The sequence below is a fragment of the Diorhabda sublineata genome, chromosome 3 (assembly GCF_026230105.1).
Source record: "Diorhabda sublineata isolate icDioSubl1.1 chromosome 3, icDioSubl1.1, whole genome shotgun sequence".
Lineage (NCBI taxonomy): Eukaryota > Metazoa > Arthropoda > Insecta > Coleoptera > Chrysomelidae > Diorhabda > Diorhabda sublineata.
In genome coordinates, this window is record NC_079476.1 from 2384828 (window position 1) to 2411201 (window position 26374).

At 33.1% G+C, this 26374-nt stretch overlaps 2 protein-coding genes across 3 annotated transcripts in view; one reads left to right on the top strand and one right to left on the bottom strand.

Moving 5' to 3' along the window:
* Positions 1–26374, bottom strand: part of LOC130441239 (kin of IRRE-like protein 2) — a 649517-nt gene that overhangs the window by 553575 nt on the left and 69568 nt on the right. The gene's annotated exons all lie outside the window — the stretch shown is intronic.
* On the top strand, positions 68–13031 carry LOC130441240 (juvenile hormone acid O-methyltransferase-like). Of its 2 annotated transcripts, none has more exons than XM_056774825.1 (4): positions 68–234; positions 7258–7671; positions 9259–9536; positions 12715–13031. In XM_056774825.1, exons 2-4 carry the CDS (start codon positions 7310–7312, stop codon positions 12900–12902), a joined length of 828 nt encoding a protein of 275 aa, XP_056630803.1. In that variant the 5' UTR covers positions 68–234; positions 7258–7309; the 3' UTR covers positions 12903–13031. The 2 variants fall into 2 exon arrangements, with proteins under 2 accessions (XP_056630803.1, XP_056630804.1); XM_056774826.1 differs by having other exon boundaries at positions 7353–7671.

Consider the following 26374-nt stretch of genomic DNA (forward strand, 5'->3'; position numbering starts at 1 on the left):
AGACCTCGTATAATATTAAATTGATGCTAATTACGGAATGTAAATATAAACAGATAGGAATGGGCCCATATAATTAGCGTATCTACGGTCAACATTGACATACACATAAAAAACAAAAATACAAAAAATGGTTTTCTATCTACTATCGACAATTTATTGGATTAAGTGAATATTTGTTAATTATCTTCGAAAAATATCGAATCAAATTATTTTCGTAATTCATTTACTCAAGTGGTAAGTCATTTAGAATAATTATTACGTTGTAGAAATAATGACTTTGTTGTTGAAACTAACCATATAAATATATAAAAAAATAATTCCAAGCACAAATTAATCTATGGCGTTTTTTCGAAAAAATCAATACTTTTTGACTCATTCATTTCCACAAATAACTTTAGTTAGATAAAAAAAGGCAGAGGTTAAATGTAACTTAAAAAAAAAATAAAAAGAATGTTTAATATACACCGATCAATGATTTATTGAAGGTGGAACCGAAAATTTTGAATAAATGAAAATTGAATAAATGGAAAGTCAATTTTGCAGAAAAAAGAACTTTGAAGAATCATTTAAACGAGATTTTATAAGACTGTAATACATAAAATAGAGGAGTTGTGACGAAAATAAGATAGAATCCCTTAAATTCATGAAAAAAGCGTCATTTCTAGCCTTGATATTGCACTAATTGGAATAAAATGTTAAAAATTCGTAAACTACTTTGATCGAATACAAATAATAGGATCAAGAAGTATGGTTTGGAAGCTTGATTCTGAAAAAAATTTTGAATTGAGAAAGTATTTTCAATTTTTTATAAACATTATCTTTTATTGGAAATAATCTAAAAATACGGAAAATACGTTAAAACTAATAGAGAACTAAAAATAGGGTTTTCTTCTAAAAAAATTTCCTCTCCTCAATTTTTTTCAACTTCAGTATCAACCTTGATGTAACCTTTCACTGTAGCGTATGAATGGTACCCTTTGAACGTTTTCGTTTTAAAAATAAAAGGGTCCAATCTATTCCAACCCTTCACATTAGCGTATGACTGGTACCCTTTGAACGTTTTCTTTTTAAAAATAGAAGGGTTCAATCTATTCCAACCCTTCACATTAGCGTATGACTGGTACCCTTTGAACGTTTTCTTTTTAAAAATAAAAGGGTTCAAAGTATTCCAACCCTTCATAGTAGCATATGACTGGTACCCTTTGAACGTTTCCTTTTTAAAAATAAAAGGGTCCAAAGTATTCCAACCCTTCATAGTAGCGTATGACTGGTACCCTTTGAACGTTTTCTTTTTAAAAATAAAAGGGTTCAAAGTATTCCAACCCTTCATAGTAGCGTATGACTGGTACCCTTTGAACGTTTTCTTTTTAAAAATAAAAGGGTTCAAAGTATTCCAACCCTTCATAGTAGCGTATGACTGGTACCCTTTGAACGTTTTCTTTTTAAAAATAAAAGGGTTCAATGTATTCCAACCCTTCACAGTAGCGTATAACTGGTACCCTTTGAACGTTTTCTTTTTAAAAATAAAGGGTTCAATCTATTCCAACCCTTCACAGTAGCGTATGACTGGTACCCTTCGAACGTTTTCTTTTTAAAAATAATAGGGTTCAAAGTATTCCAACCCTTCATAGTAGCATATGACTGGTACCCTTTGAACGTTTCCTTTTTAAAAATAAAAGGGTCCAAAGTATTCCAACCCTTCATAGTAGCGTATGACTGGTACCCTTTGAACGTTTTCTTTTTAAAAATAAAAGGGTTCAAAGTATTCCAACCCTTCATAGTAGCGTATGACTGGTACCCTTTGAACGTTTCCTTTTTAAAAATAAAAGGGTCCAAAGTATTCCAACCCTTCATAGTAGCGTATGACTGGTACCCTTTGAACGTTTTCTTTTTAAAAATAAAAGGGTTCAAAGTATTCCAACCCTTCATAGTAGCATATGACTGGTACCCTTTGAACGTTTCCTTTTTAAAAATAAAAGGGTTCAAAGTATTCCAACCCTTCATAGTAGCGTATGACTGGTACCCTTTGAACGTTTTCTTTTTAAAAATAAAAGGGTTCAAAGTATTCCAACCCTTCATAGTAGCGTATGACTGGTACCCTTTGAACGTTTTCTTTTTAAAAATAAAAGGGTTCAATGTATTCCAACCCTTCACAGTAGCGTATGACTGGTACCCTTTGAACGTTTTCTTTTTAAAAATAAAAGGGTTCAATCTATTCCAACCCTTCACAGTAGCGTATGACTGGTACCCTTCGAACGTTTTCTTTTTAAAAATAATAGGGGTCAAAGTATTCCAACCCTTCATAGTAGCGTATGACTGGTACCCTTTGAACGTTTTCTTTTTAAAAATAAAAGGGTTCAATCTATTCCAACCCTTCACAGTAGCGTATGACAGGTACCCTTTGAACGTTTTCTTTTTAAAAATAAAAGGGTTCAAAGTATTCCAACCCTTCATAGTAGCGTATGACTGGTACCCTTTGAACGTTTTCTTTTTAAAAATAAAAGGGTTCAAAGTATTCCAACCCTTCATAATAGCGTATGACTGGTACCCTTTGAACGTTTTCTTTTTAAAAATAAAAGGGTTCAAAGTATTCCAACCCTTCATAGTAGCGTATGACTGGTACCCTTTGAACGTTTTCTTTTTAAAAATAAAAGGGTTCAATGTATTCCAACCCTTCATAGTAGCGTATGACTGGTACCCTTTGAACGTTTTCTTTTTAAAAATAAAAGGGTTCAATGTTTTCCAACCCTTCATAGTAGCGTATAACTGGTACCCTTTGAACGTTTCCTTTTTAAAAATAAAAGGGTCCAAAGTATTCCAACCCTTCATAGTAGCGTATGACTGGTACCCTTTGACGTTTTCTTTTTAAAAATAAAAGGGTTCAAAGTATTCCAACCCTTCATAGTAGCGTATGACTGGTACCCTTTGAACGTTTTCTTTTTAAAAATAAAAGGGTTCAAAGTATTCCAACCCTTCATAGTAGCGTATGACTGGTACCCTTTGAACGTTTTCTTTTTAAAAATAAAAGGGTTCAATGTATTCCAACCCTTCATAGTAGCGTATGACTGGTACCCTTTGAACGTTTTCTTTTTAAAAATAAAAGGGTTAAAAGTATTCCAACCCTTCACAGTAGCGTATAACTGGTACCCTTTGAACGTTTTCTTTTTAAAAATAAAAGGGTTCAAAGTATTCCAACCCTTCATAGTAGCGTATGACTGGTACCCTTTGAACGTTTCCTTTTTAAAAATAAAAGGGTCCAAAGTATTCCAACCCTTCATAGTAGCGTATGACTGGTACCCTTTGACGTTTTCTTTTTAAAAATAATAGGGTTCAAAGTATTCCAACCCTTCATAGTAGCGTATGACTGGTACCCTTTGAACGTTTTCTTTTTAAAAATAAAAGGGTTCAAAGTATTCCAACCCTTCATAGTAGCGTATGACTGGTACCCTTTGAACGTTTTCTTTTTAAAAATAAAAGGGTTCAATGTATTCCAACCCTTCATAGTAGCGTATGACTGGTACCCTTTGAACGTTTTCTTTTTAAAAATAAAAGGGTTAAAAGTATTCCAACCCTTCACAGTAGCGTATAACTGGTACCCTTTGAACGTTTTCTTTTTAAAAATAAAAGGGTTCAAAGTATTCCAACCCTTCATAGTAGCGTATGACTGGTACCCTTTGAACGTTTCCTTTTTAAAAATAAAAGGGTCCAAAGTATTCCAACCCTTCATAGTAGCGTATGACTGGTACCCTTTGACGTTTTCTTTTTAAAAATAAAAGGGTTCAAAGTATTCCAACCCTTCATAGTAGCGTATGACTGGTCCCCTTTGAACGTTTTCTTTTTAAAAATAAAAGGGTTCAAAGTATTCCAACCCTTCATAGTAGCGTATGACTGGTACCCTTTGAACGTTTTCTTTTTAAAAATAAAAGGGTTCAAAGTATTCCAACCCTTCATAGTAGCGTATGACTGGTACATGACTGGTACCCTTTGAACGTTTTCTTTTTAAAAATAAAAGGGTTCAATGTATTCCAACCCTTCACAGTAGCGTATAACTGGTACCCTTTGAACGTTTTCTTTTTAAAAATAAAGGGTTCAATCTATTCCAACCCTTCACAGTAGCGTATGACTGGTACCCTTCGAACGTTTTCTTTTTAAAAATAAAAGGGTTCAAAGTATTCCAACCCTTCACAGTAGCGTATAACTGGTACCCTTTGAACGTTTTCTTTTTAAAAATAAAGGGTTCAATCTATTCCAACCCTTCACAGTAGCGTATGACTGGTACCCTTCGAACGTTTTCTTTTTAAAAATAAAAGGGTTCAATGTATTCCAACCCTTCACAGTAGCGTATAACTGGTACCCTTTGAACGTTTTCTTTTTAAAAATAAAGGGTTCAATCTATTCCAACCCTTCACAGTAGCGTATGACTGGTACCCTTCGAACGTTTTCTTTTTAAAAATAATAGGGTTCAAAGTATTCCAACCCTTCATAGTAGCGTATGACTGGTACCATTTGAACGTTTTCTTTTTAAAAATAAAAGGGTTCAAAGTATTCCAACCCTTCATAATAGCGTATGACTGGTACCCTTTGAACGTTTTCTTTTTAAAAATAAAAGGGTTCAAAGTATTCCAACCCTTCATAGTAGCGTATGACTGGTACCCTTTGAACGTTTTCTTTTTAAAAATAAAAGGGTTCAATGTATTCCAACCCTTCATAGTAGCGTATGACTGGTACCCTTTGAACGTTTTCTTTTTAAAAATAAAAGGGTTCAAAGTATTCCAACCCTTCATAGTAGCGTATGACTGGTACCCTTTGAACGTTTTCTTTTTAAAAATAAAAGGGTTCAAAGTATTCCAACCCTTCATAGTAGCGTATGACTGGTACCCTTTGAACGTTTTCTTTTTAAAAATAAAAGCGTTCAAAGTATTCCAACCCTTCATAGTAGCGTATGACTGGTACCCTTTGAACGTTTTCTTTTTAAAAATAAAAGGGTTCAAAGTATTCCAACCCTTCATAGTAGCGTATGACTGGTACCCTTTGAACGTTTTCTTTTTAAAAATAAAAGGGTTAAAAGTATTCCAACCCTTCACAGTAGCGTATAACTGGTACCCTTTGAACGTTTTCTTTTTAAAAATAAAAGGGTTCAAAGTATTCCAACCCTTCATAGTAGCGTATGACTGGTACCCTTTGAACGTTTTCTTTTTAAAAATAAAAGGGTTCAAAGTATTCCAACCCTTCATAGTAGCGTATGACTGGTCCCCTTTGAACGTTTTCTTTTTAAAAATAAAAGGGTTCAAAGTATTCCAACCCTTCATAGTAGCGTATGACTGGTACCCTTTGAACGTTTTCTTTTTAAAAATAAAAGGGTTCAAAGTATTCCAACCCTTCATAGTAGCGTATGACTGGTACCCTTTGAACGTTTTCTTTTTAAAAATAAAAGGGTTCAATGTATTCCAACCCTTCACAGTAGCGTATAACTGGTACCCTTTGAACGTTTTCTTTTTAAAAATAAAGGGTTCAATCTATTCCAACCCTTCACAGTAGCGTATGACTGGTACCCTTCGAACGTTTTCTTTTTAAAAATAAAAGGGTTCAAAGTATTCCAACCCTTCACAGTAGCGTATAACTGGTACCCTTTGAACGTTTTCTTTTTAAAAATAAAGGGTTCAATCTATTCCAACCCTTCACAGTAGCGTATGACTGGTACCCTTCGAACGTTTTCTTTTTAAAAATAAAAGGGTTCAATGTATTCCAACCCTTCACAGTAGCGTATAACTGGTACCCTTTGAACGTTTTCTTTTTAAAAATAAAGGGTTCAATCTATTCCAACCCTTCACAGTAGCGTATGACTGGTACCCTTCGAACGTTTTCTTTTTAAAAATAATAGGGTTCAAAGTATTCCAACCCTTCATAGTAGCGTATGACTGGTACCCTTTGAACGTTTTCTTTTTAAAAATAAAAGGGTTCAATGTATTCCAACCCTTCATAGTAGCGTATGACTGGTACCCTTTGAACGTTTTCTTTTTAAAAATAAAAGGGTTCAAAGTATTCCAACCCTTCACAGTAGCGTATAACTGGTACCCTTTGAACGTTTTCTTTTTAAAAATAAAAGGGTTCAAAGTATTCCAACCCTTCATAGTAGCGTATGACTGGTACCCTTTGAACGTTTTCTTTTTAAAAATAAAAGGGTTCAAAGTATTCCAACCCTTCACAGTAGCGTATAACTGGTACCCTTTGAACGTTTTCTTTTTAAAAATAAAAGGGTTCAAAGTATTCCAACCCTTCATAGTAGCGTATGACTGGTACCCTTTGAACGTTTTCTTTTTAAAAATAAAAGGGTTCAAAGTATTCCAACCCTTCATAGTAGCGTATGACTGGTCCCCTTTGAAAGTTTTCTTTTTAAAAATAAAAGGGTTCAAAGTATTCCAATCCTTCATAGTAGCGTATGACTGGTACCCTTTGAACGTTTTCTTTTTAAAAATAAAAGGGTTCAAAGTATTCCAACCCTTCATAGTAGCGTATGACTGGTACCCTTTGAACGTTTTCTTTTTAAAAATAAAAGGGTTCAATGTATTCCAACCCTTCACAGTAGCGTATAACTGGTACCCTTTGAACGTTTTCTTTTTAAAAATAAAAGGGTTCAATGTATTCCAACCCTTCACAGTAGCGTATAACTGGTACCCTTTGAACGTTTTCTTTTTAAAAATAAAAGGGTTCAATGTATTCCAACCCTTCACAGTAGCGTATAACTGGTACCCTTTGAACGTTTTCTTTTTAAAAATAAAAGGGTTCAATGTATTCCAACCCTTCACAGTAGCGTATAACTGGTACCCTTTGAACGTTTCCTTTTTAAAAATAAAAGGGTTCAATGTATTCCAACCTTTTTTATCCTAAGAGATTATAAATTTTCCTACAAAATGGATCGGAAATCATAAATAATATACTACAAAATCATGTGATCTCGATTTTAATTCTACAAAAGTTTTTCTTTACATTCTAAATGCTTTCACTTTTATTCTATGGATTTTTGACAATAAAAAGTACTTTCCACCCCTTACAATAATTTGCACATATTTGGTAGATCTTGAAGTGCTGTGTAAATAGAACTTAATTCGAAAATTACACGAAAATCCGAAAGTTGATAACATATTTTCACCGTCGTTCACTGAACTAAAAAGATCGATATTTCATCCATCAATTTATTACACCAAATAGTCAACTTTTGTTGTGTGTGTTTTTTTTATTAAATTTATCAAATTTCAGATCAATCGATACAATAGAAATTCAGATATTTCATGAAATATAATTATCCACAATGCTAGAGCCAGAATTGTGGGGTAAATCAACAAACTTTCTAGCGAATCTTCACAAGCAGCACATGTCTCATTTGGAAAAACTGATAACATGGAAGGATAACGAATCGATTTTCGAATTTGGAATTGGTGATGGTACCAATACTAAACAAACATTATTACCAATTTTGCCGCAAGACTATAAAGAATTCATTGGAAGTGATATAAGTCATGAGATGATTGAATTTGTACAGAGCAATATGTCAGATACAAGAAGTAAATTCATCAAACTGGACATATGTTCTAAGAACATACCGAATGAGTTATTAAATAGATTCGATCATATTTTCAGTTTTTGTGTGATGCATTGGTTGCAAAACACAGAGTGAGTAAACTTAATATTACGAACAAGCACATAATACGGGCCGTGAAGCCTGTCCTGTCCGGTTATAATTTAATTTCAATATTTGGTGAATTCATGACACGTTTATGCTTATATTGGTTTTTTCTCAATTAATTGCTAGGAAAGTCTTTTCATTTTCATTATTTTGTGATTTCTAGAATTTTTGAGAAATTCGTTTTGAGTATATAAACAAGTTTGTGTAACGAAGTTAATTTATAATTAAAAGTCATAATGAACGAAACGACATGGAAAAACAACCGGTCAATTTAAATTGACCCCACCTACATAAATAGCATGAATAAATAAGAAAAACATTACATTGATGTCAGTGACGTGAACATGACTAAGAAAATTAGTTATCTGAAATGGACGGATCTGAAAGGTAAACTGGAAAATCGCGTGTTGGGGGGAAATGGGCGAATTAGTAGAAAGACACCGGATTTGATCCAGAAACTTATCTATTCAAAGATATTTTCATTAAAATGGACGAGAAGATTTCAACTATCATCAACGATGCTTCCACCATGAAGGAAGATATTTCGACTACGATGAACGATATTCTATCATTAAAAACTGACTTAGCAAATGACTTCATTATAACCAGACAGGACCAGCTTCGTGGTCCAAGTCATGACTTTGTTCGTAACAATAATTTGAAGGGTTAAAATCACTACATTGGGCAAGCCCTTTACTGAACACAAATCGAATGGGTATAATTCTTGCAAATCAGATATAATTTATTTTCATTATATCTAGCTTCTGTCGTAACCTCAATTTCTCAATTCTGTTTTGTTATAAAAAATTTTATTATTAAGTTACAGTTACTGAAACTTTTGCAGTTTTTGTAGATAGTTTTCGTGACACTGATGCTTTTTCAGGAAAAATCTCTCGGTTTGTTACGCACGAGTAACTCTAAAATGTCATGGAGGAGGTAAACCAGGCAATGCTGCTGAATCCTTTGTAGATAACTTCGTGGTGAACAAAATGAGAGCTTCAAATGTGTAGTTGAATCAATTTAACTCCTGGAATTACTTTCGAAAATTGTCCAAATGTGATTATTTTAGATTAAATATCAAAATCTAGAATGTCTTCTTCTTCTTCTTCTTCTTCTAATTTTAAGACTATGTCTTGTGTTTTCAAAGAGGCAGCCTAAGCTGTGACTCCGAGAACCAGCTCTCATACCAGCGCTTTGGTGGTCTTCCAGGCGGTCTACTTGTATTGGGTCTCTCTTCCTTTGCGATTTTCGCCAGTCGATCGTCGTCCATTCTATTGACATGATCTCTCCATGCTCTTCTTCTAGTTCTGGCCCATCTCACTATATCCGAATCTAGAATGTACACAAAATATTCTTCGTCACTTGATTTGCTTCACTTATCTTTCAGAAAGAAATATGTAATTTTTATCACTTTTCATATCGATTAGTCAAAATTCACATATATTTGTGGGGTATTCAGAAACTTTTTTGGTGGCAAACATTATACTCGAAATAGTTTTTTGAAATTCTCATTATTTTTTCCAAAAAAATATTGTAGTCAATATTAATTTGTTTTTTTTGCATTATTTATCTAGGCAAGCTCTAAAAAATCTGTACGAAATGTTAAAACCAGGTGGTCAAATGATTCTAACATACGTACATGAAACATCAGCGGATGAAGTATATGATTTATTGTCTCATCACCCCAGATGGAGTGAATATAATCATAAATGTTTCACTTCACCTTACTACAAACAAAAAAACATATGCCAAGTATATAAAGCTTTGTTTTCCAAAGCTGGTTTTGTGGAAAAGTATTTCGAAGTTGATAGTAAGAGATCATATAAATTTGAGGATAAAAAAATGTTTGAAGGTGAGTATATTGTGTGTAGCTATTGAGTACAGAGACACATGAATCTTGAAAATATTGCAGCTAATTCATTCACGTACTGGTCCCCCTTCCATATTAAAAATGGATGAAAATATCGAAAAAGTCTGTAATCTTGTATGATCTACCATCGGCTAAGAATTCATAGGATTGCTGAATGTAGAGGAATTAACAAAGAACAAGAAACAAAATTATTTGTGTTGATAGGCTACCTACTTTATTTGCTTATCGTATAACTTCTATCCCTTTCCTAAGATTAAAACCACATTGTAAGGAACAAGATTTGGGCCTGCTGAAGCTGTGCCAAAAAGCACTAATTGGAATAATGGAAGATCCGCATGGAGCGACAGCAGTCTCGTATTACACAATATTAATTTCTTTTGTTCACTGGTATGAACCCCTAATTTGCTATCCCGTGAATTATACTTATTCTTCCTATGAGATCAAGATCGCAGATTCACGATTCAATTGAAATAGTAGAAACTTTTTATTAAATACGTTTAACAACCAACCAATCCCGCTTTTCCGACCATCGTGGTGCATTGACTATCGTCTAACCAAACTGGTAACAAAACTTCAAATCTATAGGAATATTCCTTTGTGTATCCTTGATGATTGATTATTAACTTTCGCAAAAGTGACTGCTATGTTTCACGTTGCTACTAAAACTCATGCAGAGTTAATTTGTATCACTAGAACAATAATTCATAAACTAGAGAGCTAGTGGTTCCGTTTAAGAGATCCTACAATGAACGACTTTGAATGCAAGCATAATATAATTGGGCGAAACTGTCCGACAATCTGTAACTTGATGTAAGTTGTTTGCTTTTGAGGAAATTGGGAGTTCGTCTAGAAACTATTTTGAGTGGTATCTGTTTGTTTAAAGTATCTCAACGTTCAAATAACGATTGTTATTTGAGCTGTTATTCAGGGTATTTAATGAGTTTATATTTCTAATAGTTTTTCATTGGGAGAGTGTCACGCAAGAACTTCCAGTCGACTCATATTAATATTCCTAATAATTATGTTTCCAGGAGTTTCATAGTAGGATTCTAAAATCTCAAGGTTTCCTTGCAGTTCTATTTGAGACTCTGCAAGTTAGATCATATCATCAGCCATATTAATATTTTTATTGTTATTAATTCATTAGTGACCAACTGCATCTAAATTTTCTGAGAATAAAAAATTTTCAGTTTATAGAGAAACTTTTAATGCTAAGAGGGTGAGGATAAAAAATAAACAGGAGGCTTAGTTGACAATATCATGTGACTTATCGTAGGAATAAGTTCTTTGAGTAACTTTCTTTTTTTTGGCCAGTTACCTGCTTGATTTAAAGTTATTTTCTTTACACAATTTCCATACTCATGATGTCATGAATATTTTTCAATAATTCACTGTTTTCTTTCAAAAAAACTGTAAAATATATTCATTCATTCAAACATTCATTTTCTTGAAAATGGAATATAAGCTGATGATGACAATAATGTCGTTTTAGTTTAAATAAATTGTATTCTAGGGACCCAAAATCTGCGAATTGATATTCCAAACAGAATCTCCATTCATATGGAAGAAATCAATTTGATCGACCAATCCATACCCACATAGAGGATTTGAACAAAGTCCAAAGTAGCTTCATTTTTTCGGACTATAAATGTTTGTATGGTCCAAGAATAAGTATTACATAGGTGGTTAGGTTGCGACACAGATCTTTCACTATTCCAGAGGAAATGTTTTCTGTACATTCCTCAGAATTATGAACCGCTAGCTTATACTGAATATATTACTAGAAAATTGCCGTTTTTATCGATTACGAAAAGGCATTCGATCGAGTACAACACGATGAATTAAGGGAAAAGTAGTTGAATCATCGAAAAATTATATTGGCGCCGAAGAGCGGGTGTTCGAATCAACGGAAAATCAACAGAAGAAAGCAAAATCTTAAGAGGAGTCAGACAAGGTTGCATACTCTAACCACTTCTGTTTAATTTGTACTCAGATAAGATCTTTAAGCAAGCTAGACACAATTTATCATGTGGAGTAAAAATTAACTTATAAATACAATTAGATACGCAGACGATACAGTTGTAGTGTGTAACGACTTGAATGGACTGCAATGTCTTTTAAACAAACATCAACTGTTCTAAAGCAAAATATATTTTATTTAGTCGTTTGCCATACCATGAGATACAGCTACAGGTAAACGGACAAACAACAAAAGAGTGTCCAGTTTCTAATATCTTGGTTATTAAATTCCTCAACAACTGGATTCCGATAAGGAAATAAAATATAGAATCGACATTTTTTAAAATAAGATCACTTTTCATTATCAAATGTTACATATGGTGTCCAAGCATGGACTTTAAAAATATCTACCATTAATTGATAATGATGGGTAAAGTTGAAGGAATTGAAAGGAAACAACCCTCTTGGTTGAAGAATATTATTTAATGGACTGGTATAAGAGAAGCAGGGCAGTTATTTAGACTAGCTCATGCTAGAGAGAGTTTTGCCATGCTGATCGCTAACTTCAAGGGGACTTGATACGGCACACACAGAAGAAGAAGCTTATACAGATGAGCTTGGGTTTGGATTGATCAAATTATCCAATTTTGAAAAGCAAGACCGAATATAAAGTTTGTGTATTATGTGAAAATCTAATAATTTATTCAAACAATGTTTCATTCTACACGCAATGTTTTTTTGGACTCCTTCAAATCTAAAATATAGATTTTTGACATTTGGAAAACTCTTTGAGGAATATATCATCAAATAAATTTGTCAATTCAGACTGAAGATTAATAATGTTGTAATAACTTTCAAGATTATAGAAATAATTTGGTGGAAGTTACTGCTTAAGTAATCAGAAACTACTTTAGTTATTTAGGACAATTTTGCAACAATATCGAGTGAAAATCATTTTAATAACAAGTTGTGGGAATTAATGGGTTTCTAGTTTAGCGCAAAGATTTTGGAAATAGGATTCCAAGTCTGTGATGAAGAAATTGAATAACAAGGGGCTAAAGGCATCTCCTTGTAGGACATCTCTACTTATTTTAATTATTCCGAAGATTTAATCATGTTATGTGATTGTTCATTATATTACCTTAAGTGTGATTATAATTCAATTTTTTTAATGAGAATAAATTCCATTTTATGTTTATAGAATTCTGCCTCAGTGTTAATCCAGTTCTGAAGAAAATTCCGAAAGAAGATTACGAAGATTACAAAGCTGAATACATAAAGATGATGACGAATAATAAATATAATTTCACGACTGTATGTTCAGAGACAGAAGATATTTGTTACAACACTTCCTTTGAGTTAAATTTGGTTGTACTGGAGAAAGTTTGACATATATAAATATGAAAAAAGGATTTCGTGATTCAAGGGACTTGGTAATTGGATAAAATAAAAAATTTAATCAATCACGCAAGTTGTATTTGTTTCTTATATTATAATTGAATAAAAAAAATATCGACCGACACTCTGTATTGTCCTGAGTTAGGATTATAATAATAACACAATATTATCAATGCTACCTCCTTGTAATTCAACATTGATTTCAAAAATAACACTGGTTATCGTTGTTACCTACACTAATTATCAAAAAATCGACTTTGGTGACACCTCTGCAATAGCTGCCAAAAAAACTGAAGAAAAGTAAATTTTATTCTTCTCAGTAGAATCTCAAAGCTAATGGCATTGGCTTGAAAGTAACAATCCAAAAATTCGAACATCAACGCCCTTTCTTATGCTTATTTACAATAGTGCAAATCAGTTAACAGCGGGAAAGAATTCCACCTGAAACTTGACACACCGAGTGATAAAGCCGCTCAAGCGATCAACCTATTGCGACAAGACCAGAATCAGCAAGAAATGGCCAGGGCGTTGAACATGAGTCATTCTGCTGTTTTCAGATTTTACCATCGTTACCAAGAGACTGGTAGCTTTCTTACAAGACGCTGCAAATCTGAGAGAAATGACCGATTTACTGTCAGCACATCGCATCGATGAGAAATCGAGCCTTTACTGATGTTCAAGTCCAACAAGAGCTCAGAGAAATGCGAGGAGTGGTTGTGAGTGGCTGGACATTCAGAGAAAGACTTAAGGCAGCTAACTATGAGCCAAAAAAGGATAACTACTGGCTCCAAATGAACCCCAGCCCTACTATTTTCCAGAGAACACGTTAATCAGACTGATGAACAAAATGGGACTCCCTTCTTTTCTTAGTTGAAAGCAAATTATACCTGCATGGTAGCAAGAGAAGAGGACGAATCTATAAAAGACCTGGAAAAAGATTCACACAGTGTTGCATGAAAGAAAGCGTGGCTATTGACAGAGGTTCTTGAATGGTTTAGGCGGGCAATTCAATGGAAGCAAAAATCGAGTTGATTTCTTTTATTTTAACTCCAGGTGAAGGAGACCGATACATAGAAGGCAATGCCCGTCCATATAGTGCAGGTTCCGTACGACAGAATAGAATGGAATCCACAGATTTTGTGCTGAAGCGTGCGACTTGGATCGATTATTTTCTTCGCGAGTGTATTTGATTAATTTTTTTTATATATATCGCTGGTCCGTTAAGAATAAGCGCTAAATAAGAGTGACACGATGTCTCTTGCCTGATTGGTTCTGAATTTACTCCCGGCATAAACTTGAAAGGATTGTTTCCACTAAGTTACTCCAAAAACTCTCTTACCCTCGTTTATATTGAAACTGTAGTTGACAGGTTTTTGAATCGATGATTTCTTGTGGCGACTCATAAAAACTTTCATTATATGTTCACTTGTACTTCAAGAGACCTTTCATAGATGGTATCACCTTAAGTATCGTCAAATGTCAGTGTTGGTTTGTCCTTTTGTAAATAGGTAGCACAAGCTCACTTGATTTAGGTCTGTTGAATAATTCATTTGAGTTTGCGCTTCTAGAACGTCATAAAAATGTTCTCTTGTAATTCAAGAGACTTTTCATAGATGGAATCATCTTCAGTATCGTCAAATATGCATGTGGATATTGTCACCTGAATTTTTATACATTTTATGTATCATCGACTTTGATATATCCCTTTTCTAGTCCTACGATACTCCATTAGAAACTTTCATTGACAGTTTTGGACATTTTTTTTTTTGTTAACTTTTCCATGACGGCATGTCGTATTTTTTAGTGTCTTGGTGTGTTGAATTCAACTAGAAACTTCTTCAAATGCGAAAGTATTGATAATTATTAATATTTTGACTATATGAAATTACACAAATCCATGAATATCATTTTCACCACTTTGATTTTGTTTTGATTAGTCGATAGACTTTTTAACTTTAGTTGAAAACGATGACAACCATAAAAAACAAGAAAAATACTAAGCATCATATGTAATTATTCTTTTCAAAATTTGTGGGTCTTTTTCAGTAGAATTCGAAGTATTAGTACAAACATTGTTTTAATCTTCTTTCTATTCAAACATGAAAATTTTAGGCAACAGTATAATTAGATTACTTTGTAATAGAAAAAGGAATATTGAGGACAATTCGTAATCTTTACATGAATATGTTTCCACTATTATCCTTTGAAATACAAGACTGTGATCGTTCTCTATTGGGTAACAATTTGGTACGAATGTTGTGGTTGATTTTTGGATACATAAGTCGTGCCAAATAATTTTATCGTGACATAAATCATTAAGATAAACGTAATAATTTGTCTCCGTTTTACGGTCAACCGATAAAAGGAATGGATGCTTTTAGTAGAATGAACTTGCCAAAATGCTTACTATCGATTTGAGTCATAAAAAGATTTCTTTAATGAGAGAGAAAACTATAAAACAAGTCCTTTGCGCCATTTTCTGGGAAAGACATGCAACTTTTCCTAGCGGTAGGTGACCATAAAAAAAACGTAAAATAAATGTCATACTAAATGGAGGCGTTTATAATTATTTTATCTCATGCGATGATTTACTGTTATTCGGATTTTTTAAATAAAAATCGGATACTTCCCAAGGAAATTTTATTAACGATAACTTCCTACGAAAATTCATATAGGGATGGTTCTGGGTACCTGGTCCAACAAAAAAAAAACAAAAAATTTGGGAAAAGAAACATCCCTTCTTCATTGTTAAAAATCTTTCACCACCGATCCATTTTTTCAAAGCTAAGGACAAAAAATGATCGAATGGTGCTAAATATAGTGAATAGGGTGATTGAGATAACTATTCAAACTTAAATTCATTAATTTTGGCCATTGCAATAAAGGATGTGTGAGCTGGAGCATTGTCTTGATGATACAACACTTTCTTCTTAGCCAAATGTGGCTGTTTTTACTTGATTTCTTTGCTCAAACATTTCAATAAGTTCGAATAATGCTCGGCGTTGATAGTTTTTTCTTTTTAATGATAGTCAATGAAAATTATCCCACGTGTATCTCAACAAACTGACGCCATGACTTTACCTGCAGATGGAACGATCTTTGCCTTCTTTGGAACCGGTTTTCCCTGTTCGGTGCATTGTTTTGATTGTTATTTTGTTTCGGTTGTGAACTGTTGGACCAACGGTTATGAAACGGCGCAAAAATCCGGTTTTATTTCTGTGAAACATTGCCAAACACTCGATGGAAACACGTTTGTTCCATTGTGAGCAAACACGACACTCATCTTGATAACAGCTTTGTCATGTCCAAATATGCGATGTACCGCACTTTTTGAGATGTCTACTATGTCAGATAGCTCGCGCAGTTTCATTCGACGATCATCCAGTACCGCTTTGTGGACTTTCTTTAACACTTCTGGAGTCGTCACCTCATTTGGTTGATCACCGCGATGCTGATCTTCGCAGGTCGTACGGCCTCGTTTAAACTATACTACCCAAGAGTTGATAACGAAGGAACACTCTCAGTTTGAGTAGATTCTAGTTCAGCTTTTATATTGGTTGGGCTAATGACTTTCAAATAAGATAAATTCAAAGTAGTTTTAGGACTTGATTATTAGCTTTTTGACCATTAATTTTTTGTCACAACTAAATTTATATTCAATAACACGATCCAGGAAAAAAGTGCCCAAAAATCTTCAACTGAACGGATCTGAGGTAAATTAGTGAAATTGATAAGAGGTATGTTATTCTGGTGTAGCCAATTTTGAGTTGCCCTTACAAGACGCAAGTTCGGCCAACATTATATCGACTATAACGTGATAATGATGTACAAAATCAACTTAGGCAGTTGTTGATTTACCTTTCTGAATCCTTATTCAGACTTCCCTTATTCGACCCACATAAGATCTGGATATACTAGATATAAAACATGGTATTCATTCGCTAAGATTCTTACGACTGTCTCCTGTTTTTACAACTCTTTGTACTTCATATTAGGTGGGAGTTCTTGGTTCTACAATCAGTAAATACTTTTGCATAAAATATTTTGTTTTTATAAAACGCAAACTATGTCAGACTTAGAGATCTGTCCAACCGAATTAAAAATCTTTCTTCTCATTCACGAGTTATAAGTTATTGGTGTAATTGACATAAATAAAGAACTTGTCGAACTAATGTCATAAAAATTTTGTGCCAAAACTATTGTGATGATATTTCACTGAATATTTGAGCTCACTTTGAACTTACAAGAAACATATTAGTTCCAATCTATTAGTCAACCTTCAATTTCAATTATTTTATTCAAAAACTTGGCAAACCCGCAACAGAAGCGAGTTCATATCGCCCATTTAGCCTACTCCCAATAATGTCAAAAGTACTAGAAAGATTACTAGAGGAAAAAGAAGGTATGTGCTGGAATATTTCTCGACATACAATCTTATATCTTCGACCGCTACTTTCAAGTCAAAGCTGAAGATGACTATTCAAATTACCATACTGAATCTGGAGTACCCCAGGGTAGCGTTCTAGGCTCGTTTCTGTATCTGATATTCAGAGCAGACGTTCCAAGTTTATACCTTCATAGCAACCTTTGCAGACCACACGATAATCGTGGCAACATATGTAGACCCAACTTGTAGCTGCAGAAAAAGTAAACTATCATCTAAATTTGTTACAAATCTAGCTCCATGAGTGGAAAATTATCGTCAATAACGAAAATATCTTTGTCCGCAAATATTCATCAATAATATTATCACTTCGATAAAACCATTGCATTTAGATTGAAAACTCACATAGAAAACATATATCAAAAACAAGAGGAAGCAGTTAGATTCTAAACTATCTACTCAACAAAAGGTCTCAACTAAGACTCTAAAATAAATTTCTCATCTACAAAACTGTATTCATACCAATTTGATCGTATAGAATAGAGCTCCAGTAAACATTCAAATACGAAAATAGAGCCTTCTGGTACGTTACTCACCAAACAATTCATAACGATCTGAACTTCTTCTTATTCTTCATCGTACGTTAGGACTGAGTCCTGTGTTTGTATCAATGGTTGCTTAGCTGCAGCTGGGATGATGAAGACCAGCTTTCATTAGTAATGGTGTTCTCTGCTCTGGTCTCTGGTCTTACCAGGTCTTGTATATTCTGACTTTGCTTCTGGTAGCCATTAAAGATGTGATTTTGAACTATTTCACAAGATACAAAATTCGATCCAATGACCAAAACAATGAATTGATAAATAATCTATTCAACGAGGAACTAGCAAAGAGAAGATTGGAGAGAATATGGTCAGAAGATCTCTCACAATAAAAACTCTCAGAGTACCGTCAATGGATGGTTCCTTTTTCACTTTAGCGACTTATAGATAATTTAGTTTTTACTCTGTTTATAGAGTATATTGTAGAACTTTGTTCTTGATTGATTATCAATTTCCAATTCAATAACAAAAACAAGTATTCAAACAATTGTTTTTGTGCCTCAAGTAATAATAATAATAATTAATTCGCAAAGTCAACAACCACTACTTTCACATTTTCCTACTGTTATTTCAGATAAAAATAACTGTACCTTACAAATTAGACTACCGCGTGTATAGTTACTTTGATTGTAGTATACAAATACGTGGTTAGTTGCCCCGTATCCATACCGTGAAGTTTACTCTACCATATATCCTTGTTCTTGTTGAAATATAAAGACCCCAAATAGTTATGTCTGTTCTATAATGAATAATCTCTTTGTCAAATCAATTGTTGACTAATTAAAAGGAAATTGATCGACATCACGTTACACAGTTTATTGAGGCTTTCAAACATAGTTAATTCCAGCTGATCAAATTTAATAACTGCCCAAATATAAATAAATGTAATAAAATAATCAAAAAATCATTACAATCCATCCAGACATGCTCCAGTAATAGAAAACTTGTATTTTTACAATAAATCAAATGAGAAATAAATTTATTTCCATTCTATACTAAAGAAAATATAATGGATGAAAAAAATATTTGGTTAATCATTAGGTGATTATTCTTGGAGAATTAATTATGATCAGGGATTAAACCTGAAGCTCCACTTTGTGGATTTCAAACAGGCGTGTGATTCATTAAGTAGAAAACATTTGTTTCAAACGCTAACAGGACTCGAAGTACCTAAAAAATGTATTTGATGAAAGTAACACCGAGAATGGAGTAGGCATTGAAGGAAGCCTATCGGAAAAGTTTGAAACCAAAAGTGGTTTAAAGCAAGGACACTCACTATCAACAGTGCTCGTATTAGGAATTATCCTGAAGAGTAGTGGCATTTGAACCCAGGGGATGATTAATTATAGAAAAAGGATGTAGAAAAAATGCTCCTGCGCATAAATGAACAAGAGTCCAAATATATGGAGATGCAACCAAATGGAAGTGACGAAATAGCAAAATTAGTAGTAAAGATTTGATAAAGTCCAGTGGGAGTGACGTGAAACCAGAGAAATCGACAAAAGACTGACGAGAGGTAACAAAACGTTTGGGGCCCTAGAAGAACTATTAAGATCAAAAGATATTTCAAGAGCCGACAAGTTACACATTTACGTTACAACTAACGATACTGTATGGGAGAGAAAGCTACTGAGAAGGATTTTCGGAGGAATGTGAGAGCAAAACTTCTCCGTTGGCATATAACGGACGAATACATTTGGGTGAAAACATCCTTGTTAAGGGGAGAAAGAGCGAAAAAAAAGAGGGCGTCCACGATAAAAATGGATATAAATATGTAGAGAAGATTAAGAAAGAATAGGAATATGGAACTGGCGTGAAGCTGCTATGAACAAAAATAAATGGAGGAAAGCAAGTAGAGCAACTCCAAACCGTGTGCATTTTGAACCTGTTGAGCTGGTTATATATAATCATTTATAATTTTTATTTTATTTTTAAATTTACTTTTATCGAAATTTTTGAAAAGTGGAATGTAAAAATGTGCTAGTCCAAAAATATATTCGCTTCTTAAGGATGAATTATAAGATTATCATTATGTAAATTTCGTAAAAATTCCACTAAAAACACGGAAGCATGGAGAAATTGGAGGTAGAAGTAATTTATCTACTCCGTAATAAAATATGTAACGTCGGTTGTATAACCGTCCTTAAAATTCGATATCCAACTTTAAATACTGTTTTAATATACATAGCATGTCTATAAATTATTTTGAGCTTTATACTTGAAAACGGGCTTTGGCTGATGACATTTTTATGCTATTTCCAATTTAATTTTACTATTCTACATGATATAAAAATTATTAGAAAACGGACAAAAAAATTGATTGCCCTTTCCAATGAAACGAAGGTACAAAACTGTTAGTCGATATTCGACAAGTGATTTCAATCATTAATAATGATTATAATCATACAGCGTGTTTATAGAATAATAAAATTCATATTTCGACGACTAATTTTATTGGAATTAATCAGTTCACTGGAAAAAGTCGGGTGGAAGTGTGCACCCTACTCCAAAATGACATTTTTTCATATATTTTCAGTTTTCCTCAATCACAGGAGTGAATAACGTTAGTTTATGCGGCTCAAGATGTTTAGAATTAAAAATAGCTTTCAAATATTCAACATTGTTCATTTACATTAAAAAAAAATTTTTTTCTACATTTTCTCTGCGATCATGTTGGAAATTTAAGTTTGCACATTAATGCATTGCATTTATTAATCATAAATTTGATCAAACAAATCTAAATAAACTTTTAAAAACAATTATCTCTTAATTTTTATCGAACACTGATAACCTTCAAGTTGCTTAATCACTAGTTTGTAACATTCTAACGATGCATTTAAATTAAGTTTGTATGCATAATGTATATAGACAGTGGAAGTTGTTCCGACTAAGGAAGATAGAAGAATGACAACGATTTCTCTATCCTCCGAGGTCCCAGCCCGGTTCTGTGCATTCTTAAGCATGCGCAGTATAGATAAAGTGTCTCGAACGAGAGAGGGTATTACATATATACAGCAATAGCAATTTATGAACGCTGTTCCCATTCGTCTTAATGGAGTGTGTGAGTTCTGAAGAAAGCGCAGAGTTAGTCGCAGTATTTCTGTTTTTCTTAAATATATTATCAACATAATATCAGCCTTATTATGTTTGTAAAGAAAAGAGACACGTAAGATCGAAGACGAGTGTCGAGTGTTTCAAGAGAACCGGAGTTAGAGGCATTATGAGACAAAACATGCTTTAAAATACAACTATTTTACTGGAAATATGAGCAATTCCAAAGTGAAAGAACTGAACCGTAAGTTGAAGTTTCAACAAAACTTTTTCCGTGAAGTTTGAGTTTGAAATAGAAGAAAAATTCAGATTCATTGTGTCCAAAATATTAATAAAAAAAAGTCGTTGAGAGAAGGGGATCTTATTAAAGAATGTATGGAAGATGTGACAAAAGTAGGGTTGCCAAGAGTCCTGTTTTCCCAGGACATGTCCTAGTTTTTGTAGTGTCCTGGGACATCCTGAATAGTTTTTAAACAGCGTCCTGGGTTTTACAATTTTAAAATTCGCGCGCCTCTTCTCAAATCTTGCATTAGACTAGAACTAGAACTATTTGTCAAATATTTTTATTAAAAAGTGTTATTTTAATTACTTGAATTCTATTTCAACTGTTTTCACTAGATATTTTTTTAACTATTCCAACTCTATCAATACGTCCTGTTTTTAAACTGAATCGTCCTAGTTTTTCTAGCTTCAAATCCTGGTTTTTCAAATTTGAGGTTGGCAACCCTAGTAAAAGATATTATTTCGAAAATTAGCCTACGTGGTATGATAGTAGCGAGGAAACTAGTAGAAAGGACGAAATTAATAAATGTAATATTTGAAAACAGTTCTATTCTATACATCTACATAGTGATACTACTAACAGAATTCTATTCAGTTCATTATACTTATATAAACTTCGAATTTCCTGTAAAATAAAATTATTTAATGTCCCAAAAGAACGTTCTAGGGTCTTTATATACGGTTGTTATGATTTGCATGTATTAACGGTTGAAATCACTCGCGTACCTAGAGGTTTTTAACCTCAAAACACCGATTTTTAACGGATGTACAATTTTATACGATGTAAAATTGAAAAAAAAATACTTTGCAAGTCTACTTTTTCATATTTAACTATAAGACAATCGATTGGTTAAGAACCGTATGTGCAAAGCCACCCTTATTAATAAGGGGGTTGGTATTTAAGCTTCGAAATATGGCAACACGGATGTGAATATGTCAAATCTAGCATTGCCAATATAAAGTTTAACATTTTTAATAGTGAACGTGAATCGTTCGATAATTTTCTATTAGTTTAGACTTGGATTAAACCAACAGCAGAGTTCCGATCAACTCTCCACGACTTTTGGTGATAAAGCACTATCGTAGTTTGGTTTTCTGAATTCAATCGTGGACGCACTTTGCTACAGGATGAATTTCATGAAAGTCGTCGATTTTTTCGCCTTGGATTCCCCATAATTAGGCAATTACACTCAAAAAATAGTTCGTGTCAATTAATGTGAAGAAATTCTCAAAAAATTCAATATCAATGCTTCGAAAGACGTCTAAAAGATCGCGACAGGTGACAAATCATGAATCTGTGCATATTAATCCAAAGCTAAACAACAATCGACTGTATGGATCTTTCAGGACGAGCAAAATCTGACAAAAGTTGTTCGCGCTCGAAGCAGTTCCATTAGAGCAACGTAGAATGGCCATTTCTGAATAGTAGACTAGTATTTGTTCGAGAAAATCATGACAATGGGAGCTTTCATGTACCAGTTTAAACAGAAACGGCGTTAAAGAGTCAAAACATCGAATTTATGGATCATCCGGGAACATTTTGGGAAACAATGAAGGTATATCCAATTATAAATATTTGTTACCATTTGTCTATTTCAAAACTTGAGTAGCAAGCCTCGTTTATAAAAAAAGTGGAAATTTCACGGATATCAAACAGCAATTTATTTCGACAAATAAATCAATCTTTATGAAATATAAGTTGCGGAAAGTTATTTCCGAAACATTGCTACTAAAAGTTTATGTGGAAGTTTAATAGCGGCAGCGAGTTTGTATCAATTATCTGTCACCTGTATAGGCGTTGTACCGTGACGCTAACTTCCTAAAATCACTCTTTTGTTCTAATATTAGACATACAAGTTGACAAAATATATTTAGGTGAGTAAATTGGGGACCGCATTAACTTCCATAATGTATTTGTAATCCAGTCATTTTAGGTAGGAAGAATTTGAGAAAATCGTGATACCCAGCTATAAACTTGTTCATTTGACATCCTAAAACTCTTCTCAAAACTCACATATAATCCAACGTGAGCAATCGGGGGTAAAAATTTAAAAAAATCGATTTTCTGCACATTTTTTGCAAATAACTCGTCTCCTATGGGTTTTACGCTATTTATATTCCCCAGTAATATTGTAGAGCATTAAATTCTCTATAACTTTTGTCTGAAAAATTTTTTCATGCGGTGGATCGTTTTTGAGATAGAGGGCAAAGTGTGAGCGTTTAGAATCCTGTTTGAATTCGACTGGTAAACCCGATCAAAATAATCTCTTATAAAGTTGATAAATTATTGCTCAATATATATTTATGAATAATTTCCATTTTTTATGAACAATTATATAATATTTGAATATTGTTTGCTTAATTGTTTATTGCCAATTAAGTTTAAAATCATTTATTGGCACTTACCTGCCCGTGTAGTTTCAAAATCGTAGAGAAAAATTTCAATCATAATTCAATTCAAATAAAAAATAATCATAAGGACAATGAGTTCTAATTTCAATTTTCTGAAAATTGAACTGATCTGGGCAGTTTTCTTCTTCAAATGCTACTGCAAGTCCATCCAATTATTATTTTGATCCGGACTACCAGTAGAATTCAAACGGTTCACCGTATGAAAGAATTTTTACAACAAAAGTTGTAGATAATTTAATACTTTATAATATTGATACTGAATATAAATAATGTAAAACCCAGGAAACGAGTTATTTGTAAAAAATGTTTAAAAAATCGATTTTTTGACTTTTGACACCTGATTTTCGAAGTTGCTCACATCGAATTATATGTGAGATTTGTGAGTAGTTTTAGGATATCAAATAAACAAGAAAAGGCACGTCGGAAATGAAAAACTGACATCAGATTTAAGCGGAATATAAATAACTGTATAGAGAGCAAGAACAGTGGACAGAAACAAACAGATATGGGTAATAAAGTGATTGATTAAATAATAAAAATTGATTGAATATTTAACACACATATTAAGTATACACCATAGAATTTTTGTAGGAATTTCTTAAAAAACACGTGAGGTATTAGGAATCCCATAATACAGATCACAATTAGACTCAACATTTTGCGTACATTATGGAAGCCTGAATTTTCATCTTTAATAAAACTGCGTTGAAATTTACATTACGAGTAATTCTATGTTTATTTTCCGTATGTACTGAAATGCTGTGAAAAAACTGAGACAAATTTTCCGGTACAATTTCATGTTCTTATAGAAACTAATACTCTAAAAAAAGTAACCGTAAGATATCGAAGCAGTTGGTTGAAAACTTGTCAAACGCATTTGACAAAAAAGTAATTAAAAAATAAAATTAAAGTATTGATATTTTCCAAAAATTACTTACAGGTAATGTGCAATACCAGCACGTTGAATGAGTACTTTGGAATTTCTAGAACCTTGGAGATATTCATGCTATTACCAAGTTATCGAAACAGCACTATGAATATCTTTTTCCAGAATTTTTAATTTTGATATCTCGTCTTTTTGGGCTACATGCAAGGTGGTAGATAATGACTTACAACAGCAAAACAAGTCAGAATTTCTCTGAATGAATTATAATTTATTGATCAACCAGGTATATAAATAATAGTTGTGGCAACTAATTTTTGTGTGGTAAAGTGTACACGCAGATAAAAGATAGCTTTGTGACAGCTAGTAGTAGCGTAGCGAAGGCTATGAAATTAATAAGTTACTTATGAGTATCATGCAAGATGGAAGTTACCTGAGGTGAGCAGTGTGCTTATATCAAAAAAGCCGTTCTCCGAGAAAGAAACGCGTTCAAATTTTACAGTGACTTAGTGGAATTTCTTGTGAGTAAAGCCCTCAACATGGGTCACTTCCATTTGAACAACACTCATCATCAACTGACCGATATATTACAAGAATGACAAGAATGGAAATGGTTGCTACAACTTATTTCCTGGTCCTCATATTCAAGTTCATTATACGACATTATTGTTTCTTGTGATCGATTTCATTTAATAAGCCTGTGATAAGTCCACTCTAAATTTTTCAAATCCATTCAAATGTTCATATCACTTCATTCAACACTACCTCTTCATCATCTTTTAAATTGATCAATCAGAGACCGATGATCAAGCGAAAACATGATAAGTATGAGTCTCACAATTACTAGGAGCACTTTTAATGCTGCTAACATGTTTAATTGTAGTATTGTGGAGATATCATAACACCAAAATTGGTCATTTTTGAATGAAACCTTCAGATAATGATCGAAAGTTAGTAGAGTTTGAATAATATTTATCAAAGTGAATTTTTTAGTTGTATGTTGCAAAAACTGTGTAAGAATAGCCTTGAACCTTCAAATAAATAAATGTTGTGTTTTGTTATGTTTCGACATAAAACAATATTTACGAGCTGTATCAGATTAGGTAATCAAATAATCAAATTATAATTCAGTACAAGAATGTAACTTATACATATTAGAATACAATACATATACATATTTTTTCATAGTTTTTCCAACAATTCCTTATTTATGAAAAAATTACTTCCAATTCACTATTTCCTATGTACACATTTTTTATTTCAAAAGCGACGTGAGTTACATTCTTCCGACGGGTGTAATTTGGGCGCCAACGATCCTTCTTTACCTGTCTGACCAAGAAGGGTAGATAATCCGACATGTATTTTCGGCGCTAAGAAGTGCAGGTAGGTCGAGTCATAAAATAATCCAAAAGAGGGAAAGTTGATAGATTTTACTTTATGCTGTAGAGTGTTACAAACATGTTGTGAGGAAACTTTATTAAGGGCAGATTTTTCATTTAAAAAAAGTGTAAACTACCCCCCTCTAACGGTAAATTTACAGACCTTAAGTGATAATAGGTCATTTCTCTTATAGGAAAATCTAAAAATACTAAAATATATCTTATTACAAATGTCGGTGATTTAATAAATAACTGTATTTCATAAATCATGTACTTCAGTCGGTTAGCGCCCAAAATACACAGGATTGAAACGACCCTTCGGTCTTAGCGCCTAGTTTACATGTTACATTAATCCTTTAGCGCCCAAATTACATCCGCCCACATTCTTCTTTCTATTGGAAAGTATTGTAATAAATTTACAGAAGAGATGATTGAAAATCTACCAATTAGCAAATGATGTATAAACACATTTT

Coding starts and splice junctions, on each gene's coding strand:
- LOC130441240 (XM_056774825.1), top strand. CDS start 7,310: ATGCTAGAGCCAGAATTGTGGGGTAAATCAACAAACTTTCTAGCGAAT. Junction 7,672..9,258: donor CATTGGTTGCAAAACACAGA/GTGAGTAAACTT, acceptor TTATTTATCTAG/GCAAGCTCTAAAAAATCTGT. Junction 9,537..12,714: donor GGATAAAAAAATGTTTGAAG/GTGAGTATATTG, acceptor TTATGTTTATAG/AATTCTGCCTCAGTGTTAAT.